The 11,648-nt window shown below is 34.5% G+C and overlaps 1 protein-coding gene across 6 annotated transcripts in view; it reads left to right on the top strand.

Annotated features, from left to right (window-relative positions):
• Positions 1-11,648, top strand: part of FOXP2 (forkhead box P2) — a 634,677-nt gene that overhangs the window by 595,875 nt on the left and 27,154 nt on the right. For all 6 annotated transcript variants that reach the window (XM_061165326.1, XM_061165325.1, XM_061165324.1 and 3 more), the window contains 2 exons: positions 923-992; positions 1,740-1,903. In XM_061165326.1, coding sequence (XP_061021309.1) covers positions 923-992; positions 1,740-1,903 — 234 coding nt within the window. The remainder of the gene's footprint in view (positions 1-922; positions 993-1,739; positions 1,904-11,648) is intronic.

Genomic DNA, 11,648 nt, shown 5'->3' with positions numbered 1-11,648 from the left:
AAGAATAGTGATTTTGTTTCACACCTACTCTCTATTTTCCTGATCAAACTTTATTTTTTGGACCCTCCCTGTTTTTTCCTCAGCCACATCAGCTATCTATTCAAGGCTGTTAAGATGATCAAGATAATGGTAGTGTGAGAAAATAACTGGCTGGGAAGTTTGGAATCAATGTGTTTTTTTTTTTTTTTCCCCCCCCTAGAGAACAAGACTGCCAAATTTAAGTCAGAAATATAATAAAATACATTTGGGACTGAATAAATTAACTCCATGTAGCATTTACCTGCTCCCCCAAACTGCTGCTACCTTCTCTGAAGACGTGACCTTAATGTATTTTATCTGCTCTTTAGCCCTTCATTTTTGATTTCTGTAGTCAAGGATGTGCTAATTTCTGCATTCAAGAAATAGTTAATCCATTATGTTGTCATTTAATTAACTATGGTAATTTGTTATGTTAATTCATGGTGTTCTAGAAATTAACCATTAATTATTTCCTGATTGCATCAAATTGGTAATTGTGTTGTATATTTACATTAAAAAAATTTTATATGAATGTTGTTCCTCTTGGATGTAAAACCTCCACCTAGCTAGAAACAGTTTTGGGGATCCTCAAGGTCATGTTCTACTTTGCCTGCACACCATAGTCTAGATAAAGTTTCATTACTTAGATTCCTGAATTAAATTTTTATATTTCCTAAGCCAGATTGATGTGTGTGTGTGTGTGTGTGTGTGTATGTGTGTGTGTGTGTGTACTATGTAAAAAATTACATGTTTGAACTGTATCACCTGATTTCTGTGGTCTTATATACATCCATTCTGTACTAGTTGTGTGAGGCTACAAAGCAGAACATATCTTTTTAGCTGAGTTTATCGAGATCCACATTCTTTACATTTTAACTAATAAATCATCTATTTTTTCTTGCAGAAGCCCAACCTTAGTAAAAAACATACCTACCAGTTTAGGCTATGGAGCAGCTCTGAATGCCAGTTTGCAGGTAATATCATTAAATGTGCCTTCTCATTATCCTTGTATCTGAATTTTTTGGCATGACTTTGTATTTAGGTGGGATTGTCATTATTCTTAATAGTTGGTTTATCATCCAAGTAAGTTGTAGTACCTAGTACTATAGGAAGCACTGGTTCTAATTCAAGCTACTTTTGATGTGAAGAAGCAAGAAGGACACCCTGTGGCAAAATCTGGAACACTCGGTTTTTCTGCAAATGCTAGATTGATAGAAGCTTTTGCAAATGCATGTGGCTATGCATTAATATTTATCCAGGCTGTCATAAATGATTTCACATCATAGTGTTGGGGAACATGGTGCTTGTGGCAAAAACTTTAAAGTTTAATTATAATATATAATTTTTATGCAGAGGAGGCAAATGTCAGGACTTCTTTATTTTGAGTTAAGTTCTGGTCATTTTTAAAAAGCAGAGCAACTGCTTATATTATCTTGGGGTATTTTGCTTTATGTGAGGATACTCTTTCATTATATGGGAGGCTGAAACATGAGTGAGAAAGTTTTCTGGGAGAACAGTTGTTTCTATTTGAACATCACACTTATTTCCTTGGTGTTGCTGCCACAAGTTGCCAGTTAGGAACCTTGGTCTTTCCCATACATTTTATTGAAATGCCTCTGAAATACCTGTATCGGAATTGAAAACCATTAGAAGATAGATGTTTTAAAAATTATTTGAAAGGGCATTTCCAAAGTTGTTTTACACCCTCTTCATTTCACTAGGCTGCCTTGGCAGAGAGCAGTTTGCCTTTGCTAAGTAACCCCGGGCTGATCAATAACGCCTCCAGCGGCCTGCTGCAGGCTGTCCACGAAGACCTCAATGGTTCCCTGGATCATATCGACAGCAATGGGAACAGCAGCCCAGGCTGCTCGCCTCAGCCACACATGTAAGTGGGACTAACAGACTCCATAAGGGGAAGAACCTATATGCCCATGCTTCTAAAATTTAGTAGTCTTCTGAAGTTTTGAATGGTGTGTAAGTAAAAAATACAAATTTAAATGGAGTTAAACTTCACCAGGTTCATGATATAAAAAAGTGTATCAGAATTGGTTTTAATACAGCTTTTAGATTCTCTCCAATGTCCTGTAACGATTGTACTGGCAGTCCTCTACAAATTCTTCCTGCTACTAACATTCTCTTGGGTGTATAGACGTGTCTAAGATGAGTCTTCATCTATGGATCATTATCATAGTTTGGTTTGTATGGTGCAATAAGAATATTCATGATGGAATAAGTTGTCATAATTTTTACTACTATTACAGGTCTCTAAACCATTTATGAACTGTAGTCAAGATATTGCCCGTTTTTATAAACCGTAAAATGCAAAGTTTAACTGTTAGCCACAGTTTACATAGAAGCTAGTAAAGTGTAACTTTTTGCCTGTCTTATAAATCAGTGTAATTACATATTCAACTTTAATTACTGGTGCGTCTGTATTGGCAAGGTTTATATGTTATATTTTATGCAAGACTACGATTCCTATTAATATTTAGCAGCTAACTATATCATTAATTACTCTAAAATCTTTCCCCTACCATCTTTTTAATGGAGCTGAGAGAGTAGATGTATTAAAAATTGATGTATTGTGGATTTCAGAAATGTGTATGACACTTGAAAAAATGCCTGGCCTTATTCAATAAGCCAAGCATATCAGTTTCTTGTTTACTAAAAAATATGGACCCTGTTAAAACTTAAGAGTTCAGGAGGAAAAATTAGAATCTGAATCCTGAACAGTTCATTCAGTTAAGATGTATTGTAACTTAATGTCCATACTTCTGAGAGTTAAACATCATGTACTTCTATTTTCAAGTTATTGAGGTAAGAACAGTACTTTCTCTCATTCTTATATTCTCTTCCTGTATTTTTTCACTAAATATCTAGTCAGAGGCCTGAAAGAGAAATATGGTCTTTCTTGGGGCCTATTTCCATTTGACCTTTCACAGGATATTATTTTTGTTGACTTTTTAGACATCTCATTTTATTTGACATATTAATGTCTTTAAGATTGTATGCCTAATTGCTTTATAGCACTTTTACTCTATCACCTTTGTGAAAAACACACGGTGAACATTAATGTATTTTATCAGGTTCCAAACCATTACTTTTTCAAAATGGAAAAATTTGTCTTTTGGAAGTGTCTTTAGATGTATTAAATAATACAAAAGAAGTAATAAAACTCGAAGTAGAAAGAACATGAATATATGCTCTTGAGAGTAGCAGTACTCTTAACATGAGGGAAGTGTGCAATCTGACAAAAGTTTTTATATCCGTGCTTTATCCTCTCAGCCATGCAGTGGGTAGCTTGAGACCTTTTACTTTCAGCCATTCTCCTGAGTATGCTAATGCTCACTCCCTGTATAAAATGCTAAAACAATAAAATTTTAAAGAGCAAACAAGAGTTAGATCATGTTTTCCCCTCTTTAAAAAATACCTATTTCAGACAAATGAAATGTATTTGTAATAACAGTGTTTAAGCTATTGATGCAACTCCTTGAGCTCCTATGTGATCTATAGGGGTTGTTGTGAATTATATGTAGAGAGTATGTAGGGAGGTGGTTTTTAAAACTTGTGTCCAGTGATAAGAATATTAAAATTTTAAAAATTACTGACTCAATAAAATAGTTTATTAAACACTGTACTTTAGAATCTGAAATAATAATTGGGCTAAATCACAGCATTGATAGATAAGTAGTAGTTTTTGTTTGTCAATTGCTGTTTTTGACTTTTTCATTTTATTAAGTTACACTTTAATTATAAAATATCTCAGAAAAAATAGTGTGTATAAAACAGTATATAAAAATTGAGTATTTAATGTCCGATGTACTGCCACATTTATTGTACATTTTATGCTTATATGAATTAATGCATGTGAGAAATATTTGTGTGTCTTTTCCATACAGAATAAAAGGAAAGCTTCCCTTGGCTTAGGGAAATAGATTCAGAAAAGACAAAAATTGGAGGAAGACTAAATTTTGTCTTTTCCTAAATTGTATAAATTGTAATCATGTGTTTAATTATCTTGCAGAATATTGGTTAACATTCTCTTTGAATCTGTTTCTGCTGCTGCCATTAACATTTTGTATATTCGATGTCAAATATTTTTGATGGAATGTCACTTCAGTATTCTATATCTTCATCTTTATAGAATTTTAAGATGTTTGGAAATAAAGAATGTTAAGGAATTTAATGTATATCATAAGACAAAGAAAAAGTTTTATCTAATTCTCTCATCAAAATTTGGCTGCATATAATTGAATGCACTTCAAAGTTCTTTTAAAGCTAGACAGAAGTGAAAGGTTTTTTGTCTGTCTGTTTGTTTGTTTACATTTCAATGGCACAGTCAGATGTCCTGAAATGAAATCATGGTATGGTCCTTGTTGTTATTGGTGAGGGGAAGGTGAGGTAAATTATGCAGATGCAATTGTTAGCAAGAGGCAGAGAAGCCTAGTATTTGAGCTCTGGTGGTAGATTGTGGGGGTTCCAATCCCAGAGTTAACACTTCATAGCTAAGATTTATTTCTTTCCTCAGCTTTCTCAGCTGAAAGTGAGGTAAGTCGTAATAGTATGAACCTCACTGGATTCTTGAAAATGAAATGAGTGCCTGGAACATAATAAATTGTTCCTTGTGTCCCTCATAGTGCTGTGTTCAGAGTTACTGATTTATATTATTTCCTGTAATACTTCATTATTGCTATAAAGAAGATCATAAACAATATAAAAATATTTTGCATTTTGATACATTTTTTATAGGTGCTCAATAACTGTGTGGTTACTTTCCTTGATAGTCCCTTTTCTTTTGCTTACACCTCCTCTTATAATTCATGAAGTAAGCAGATCCAGTAAAAGTGAAAGAATGTAAGACAGGAGTTTATGGTAGGGAGCACCTTCCTCAGAGTCAGTGAGATAAGAGATGTTTGAGATAAGATGTAATCTAAGGTTGGAGGCAATGAACAATTCAAATAGAAAAATATCAACCCAGAGCAAGAGCATATGACATATGTCTGGAGAACAGTGAATACGAGGTCTGACGGGAATTTGGAATGTTAAAAGGGAAATAGAATTTAGAATATATGAAAGGAGACCAGATTGTTGAGTGCTTTAAAGATCAAGCTATGATGTTTGTTTTAGTCAGTATGGAGCCTGTTAATGTTATGGGCTTGAATTTCACATAATCAGAGATGTGCTTTAGAATGAGTAATATGAAGGTGTACTGAGTGAACCGTGCCTGAATAAAACTAATGTGAGGTAGGACATTCTGGAGTTGGGAGAGATTCAAAGCTGAAGATGAGTCCTTGCAGGATGCAGTATGTGACTTAAGTGCAAGACAGCCCATGGAGGGCAAGGAATCCATGACAAGACATCTGATTGAATTCTGGGGACAAAGAGGAAAATTAGGAAAAATCATAGCAACTTTAAGGGCTTCCCTGGTAGTTCAGCTGGTGAAGAATCCACCTGCAATTCAGGGAACCCCAGTTCTATCTCCTCTGGAGAAGGGAACTCCTACCCACTCCAATATTCTGGCTTGGAGAAATCCATGGTACAAGGGGTCGCAAAGAGTCAGACACAACTTAGTGCCTTTCACTTTCACAGCAACTTTAGAAGCCCACCAAGAGAGGGCACGAGAGAACAGGCTCACGGGGGAAAGGTGATGAGCTCAGCTTAACCAGAATGAATAAAGGAGGGGAAAGGGCCTTAGAAAAATTTAAGGTAAAATTAAACAGATAGCTGCAGCGTGAGAGAACTGAAGAATTGGATAGAGACACTTTGGTTAATCTCAATCTAATAGCACCTGTAAGTTTGTTTGTTTGTTTGTTTTTTCCTGCTTCAACTCTAAAGATTTGTGTAGAAGACCGTTTATCACAAAATCATTTCTCACTTTCTAGAGGCAGTGGTCAAACAGATAAAGACTGGTGTATGTGTGTGTCATTTTTAAGTGTTGGAATTTAGCCTCTGAATACTTTCTCCATTTGAAGAAAAAGTCATTCATTGAACCACCCATGACATATCTGAGAAGATCATGGACAATGTATCAAATAATGGTTTAATATTTATGTAAATATCAGTTTATCACGCTTTAATTTTGCACGTTCATATTACAGGGAGCCACTTGCTTCTCTTAATTAGTCTTGTGGCGTTTTTGTTTGGAAGGAGTCACAGCATCTGTTTACCTTTACCTTATCAAATCTAGGATGTGTATATTTGTAAATGTGTATCTTCCTAGTTACTATTTGAGAATGTCTTTACATATTTCAATACAGAAATTATAACATTCAATAGTGTGCTGTCAAAGGGTGCTTTAGCTCATCTGGATATACCTATAGTATTAAATAATACCTAAAATATTGATCATTGAAACATTTTTATTAAGAAAATAATCAATATCTTACTTGCTGAATCCAAGAATGTGAATGTCCTTAGATTTAGGAAACAGCGAAACAAACTGTTTCTTCACTTAGTCTCTATTCAACTCCAGAATAGTAAAATATAGAGGTATTCTCGAGGTTGATAGAAAAGATGTTTTGGAAGCTTTACAAAAGAAGAGTAGTTATGGTTTAGTGCTTCTCATAAATTACTTTTAGAGAAAAAGGGGCCAAATTATCATCCATATTCTTCATTTTGATACTCCATGTTTAGCACGTCCTGGAGCTGTGGCTTTTACCCTTAGACTGTCCTGAATGAAGGCTTTTGCCAAACTAGTACATTTATTTTGCCTTAACTCTTTGCCTTTCTTCTCTACTTTTTCTGCTTTTCATTCTCCTCTCTTCTAAATTCTACCTTTCCTTAAGGGTCTCATCCTAGTTTTCCAGGAGGCTTTCCCAAGAAATTTTGCAGCCAGGACCTACACTCATCTCTGTATTTCTGAAGAACTTGTTATGTGTACCATTATTTGTAACTAGCATTGTGTGTGTGTGTGTGTGTGTGATTTGTGCAAATGCTCCTGTGTGCTTGCACACATACATGCTCATTTTGTAGTTATCTCTCTCTTAATGGAAGATCCCTTAAAGACAGAGACTATGTTTTGGATATATTATAGTATATGAAACCCCTAAGACATTATACCATGCAAAGCAAGCACTCAATAACCATGTGATACTGATTATAAAGAATCAAATGGGAGGGGACAGTAATTAAAAATGGTTTGATTTCAGGAAGTAATCCCTCCAAAAGTAGAATCCATGATTCTCTTAAAACTCTGAAGAGGAATAGAGAAGAAGAAATTTCAGAAGAAGAGGTAATTAAATAGAATATTAGTTAAGAGATTTTTTTCAAAATATTGACACTACATTTATGATTTTTTTAAATGTTATTTATTTAGTTAATATGTATTTTATAACCGTCCAAAGTTAGGGGACTAGAAAGGGGCAGGTCTTCACTGCATTCATGATTATCCTCCTAGCCCTTGTTAAATATTATCTTATGGAGGGTGAAATAAAAAAGAAAACAAAAGTTATTGAGATTAATACAGTATTAATCAGATGAATGTTCAAGAGAATTTTAGCAGAAAGTAGGACAGGTTAAAGCCAGGTGGAATATTATAGATTTTACCTAATAATTTGTTGAAACTTGTTTTTTTCACTCTTTTTGATCAAGTAGAGTTCTAAAATGTATTTTCTACTGCTATTGTAAGAGTTCTAGAGCCATCATGGTCTAAACAAATGTAAAAGACACTACCAATAAGAATATGAGTATCTTTACAATTTATAATATCTTTCCTTCTGCACCTCTGTGCCAGTATTCCCTGATTACCTGACTTTCCGGAGTTTATTTATAGATTATTGGCTTCCCTGGTGGCTCAGATAGTAAAGAATCTGCCTACAGTGCAGGAGACCCACAATCGATCCCTGGGTTGGGATGATCCCCTGGAGAAAGGAATGGCTACCCACTCCGTTATTATTGCCTGGAGAAATCCATGGATAGAGGAACCTGGTGGGCTACAGTCCATAGGGTCACAAAGTCAGACACAACTGAGGGACTAACACTTTCACTTTTTCCTATTTTCTATCAGTGTTTGCCTCTCATAAAAACTACATGAAGAGTTAAGAGTGATGCTGTGTTCAGGCAGAAATAATTTGAACTTACTTTCTTCTCCCTTGTGTTAGACTTAAATGAATGAAAAGAGAAGAAAACATTTGGAGTAGACCTGGAAGGTGAACTCACACTGATAGAATCAATCCATTTCCTGTGTCCTTCCAAACTGGAAGCCAAGAGAAATTTAATGATGTACCCTCCACACTTAGTTCAAGTCAGTTGTTTCTTTTTTATTAAGCAATGGTTTCTCCTCACTCTCAATAAGTTGGCTCAGATTTGCCTTTTCTTTCTCTTGTAAAAATGTTAAATGAAGTTCCCGTTTTTATGTTTTCAAATTTTGTTTCTAGAAATCAAAATGAATGTACCTTCTGAGCTGGTTTTGTGTGGCGGGCTTTATGCATAAAGCCTTCCATTGTCATGCAGTTCCACTTTCTGATTATTAGAGTCTCCTACTGTTGAGTTTCATTTCTTATGTGTCATTCCTGAATCCTCTTAGCCTCCATGCCAATTCAAAGTTCTATCTGTTAATAGTCTACATTAGTTGCAGGTGATTATGATTGTCTCCCTCTTATGAAAGCAAATATTTGAGGTTGCAAGTTAATGATCTTCTGTATAGATTTCTGTATAGAATGTTAATATGGCTCTTATAAGACTAGAAAATAATTTTGTTGTGTTCTTCGAAGCCAGAACCTCACTCAGGGTAAGGGAATCAAAGGCCATGGCATTCACACAAAAGGAGTAGTGTAGTATTATTCCAGGACTGCAATGGAGACCACATCAGTCATTTTATTAACATGTTGAATGCACATTCTGCATACCCCAGAACTTTCTATGCATTACATGTCCCAGTCAGTCATCTTTACAACATCCTCTGCTTCTTGAGAACCTCAGTTTTTTGTAAACTCCAATGATAAACTCCAGCCTCTCCTAGCAATAATACTTTGCAACCAAAGACAGCTAAAAGGGACGCTGCTAGATGCCAATTATGTAGAAGAGTGTTGAAAATCTAATATAAGTTGTGAATTGTCTTGAAACATAACGAAAAAGTTCAAGTATATAATATTACCTTTCTTCCTTCTATTATCTGTGGCTGCCTTAAAATTTAAATTACTATTTGTAAGTACACGTAGAGTTTGCAGATCCTACACCTTTGGTTGGTGATATTTTATATAAAATCCCTACAGATCTTAGATCTCTCTGTGAACAAAAGCATTTGAAATTTGGAGTGGCTCTGTATATCAGAGGAAAGCTATTGAAAGTGACTTGAACAAGTGAAATACTCATTGTTTTCATACCTGTTAAGTCTGTACTAGTTTTGCTGATATTTTGAATCATTAAGATGCATTAAGAAACTCTAAACATAAAAGCATTTTTTCCTTTACATATGTTTTCACATATGTTTTAATTCGTAATTTTTCAGTCATCTTTAATTTTTTTCCTAACATTTCTGGGCCTTATAATTTTCATTCTGTTTTAATTCTATTTTTTATTTGATCTCTAAACTTTTTTTTTTTTATTAACTTTGCTAGTTAGCTTTGAGATCTCTTTCCAAAGTGATTGTACCGAACTTATGACTATGCCAGCTCTTTATCATCTCTTTTTTTTTTTTAAGTGTTACAAGTATGGCTCAGTAACTGCTGTTCTTTTTTACATTATTCTAGTCCCCATATGTGGCACTTACAACTCATTCTAGTTCCTCCTAATAAAAAGATCCTCCCATAGATACAGTGCCTTCAGCTAAAAAGTGCTGTATCCCCACCGTGCCAATTGTGGAAATTTGTGGGTTCCTATAGGGTTTTAAAGGATTTTTATAGAACTATACAGATGGTATCTGACATTTGTGGTATGAATCCCTACAATTTAGGCAAAGAGTGTCAAAAAATTTTTAGCTGACAGTATTGCAGCTTACTGCTTCTGCTTTATATCTAAAGAAGACACTTTGTTAGAAAGTACATCTTCGTTTGCACTATCACTGAGCCTTAGAAATTTCATTTTGCTAAGGGTCAAAAAGTAATTGACTGAATTGTTTAAAAATAGCAATTATTATTCAGTATTAAATTTTTCCCTTCTAGCACCAGGGAAGAATGAAGGGTTTCATATACCCATATGGTATTTTAACTTCAGTTTTTGCATAGGGATTAGGGAAGTGGATGTCTTTGGGTGACTTTTGGTATTTTATGACTAGAGAATTTATTATGTAAAGATGACTATCACTTCAAAATATTACTTATTGTGAAGTTAATTTACATAAGATATTGTTTTAATATATGTTAAAATTATATGCATTTTAACTACTTTGGGAGAATTTTAAATTTACCTTTCAGATAAGTACAACATTGTATTTAAAAACTTTGACACCAATAAAACACAGTATAAACCTCTACCTCAGGGTTCCTAAATCCCATAAGCAGTTTCTATGAGTTGGATAGAATTAAACAATTTATATAAGCAACTAATGACCAGATAATTTCACATAACTAGTGGAAACTAACATTCTTTAGTGTGCTTACCATAATCTTAATGTTTGAGGACTGAAAATGGTGTAACATTACCAGGGCATGTAAAAGGCAGGAGCAGAAGTAATCCTTGGTCACATAATGTTATCTTACTCTTGATAAATTTGCATTTTAAACATTAAATCTCAGGTCCCTTTTGTTAATTAGCAGGTCAGAAAAGACATAATTTACTAGATTTATAATAAAAGATAAATATTGTTTTTACTCCCTATTCCATTCTCAATCTAAGAACTAACAGAACACAGCTAAGCACAGTTTGGAGGAAACTGAACATTTTGTCAGTCCTACAGTTTAATTCAAGCAAAAGAATACCTCCAGCAAAGCAACCAGTCTCAGGGATTAGATAGACCTCATGACACAAACCATATGTAATCCTAGTGAAGATATCTGTCAAGATATCCAAGAAACAGCTTCTCCAAGAGCAAGCCCTGGATGGACAGCATACCATCAGGGTAGCTTGGCAGAGGAACCAACAGTCCAGGAAAAATGCGTGAGCTATGTCAGGGAGGACTGGCCAGAGCCGTAGTGCACAATGGTAGGACTTTGGAGTCCTGATCTTCAAGGAACCAGAACCCAAATTATCAAAGAGGAATTAGAGAGAAATAAGGGCATATACTTTGTGTACCATATACTCATCCTGACATTTCTGACTGAAACTTGGTCCAAGGAACAAGGCAAAAACAATTTTTAGATAAATGTTCAAAGGACTTATGAAGCAGCAGCAAAGCTGACTTAATGGTCAAATGTCAAGATATAATTTAGATTTTCTTTTATTTCTCTGGCCAGCACATTAGAAATATAAAGGTCCTTTAGACCTATACTTGAATGTTTATTGAAAGCTACCACTTATGAGTCACAAAATGGAAGGATACCAGTTGTATCTCAATGGGAAACTATTTTGATTCTGAGATTAGACATGATATATTTGTTCTCCTCAATGATCAGAGTAACTACATTTGTATCTTCATTTTATTACAGCTGTTCTGATCGCATCTATTACTCTTATAAATCACATAACATGGTAAATCTTAAGGAATTTAGTTGTGTTTTTTAATCATCACTACAGCAAAACTATTTGAATTCATT

The sequence above is a fragment of the Dama dama genome, chromosome 18 (genome assembly GCF_033118175.1).
Source record: "Dama dama isolate Ldn47 chromosome 18, ASM3311817v1, whole genome shotgun sequence".
Lineage (NCBI taxonomy): Eukaryota > Metazoa > Chordata > Mammalia > Artiodactyla > Cervidae > Dama > Dama dama.
This window is presented reverse-complemented; position numbering and strand designations above follow the sequence as displayed.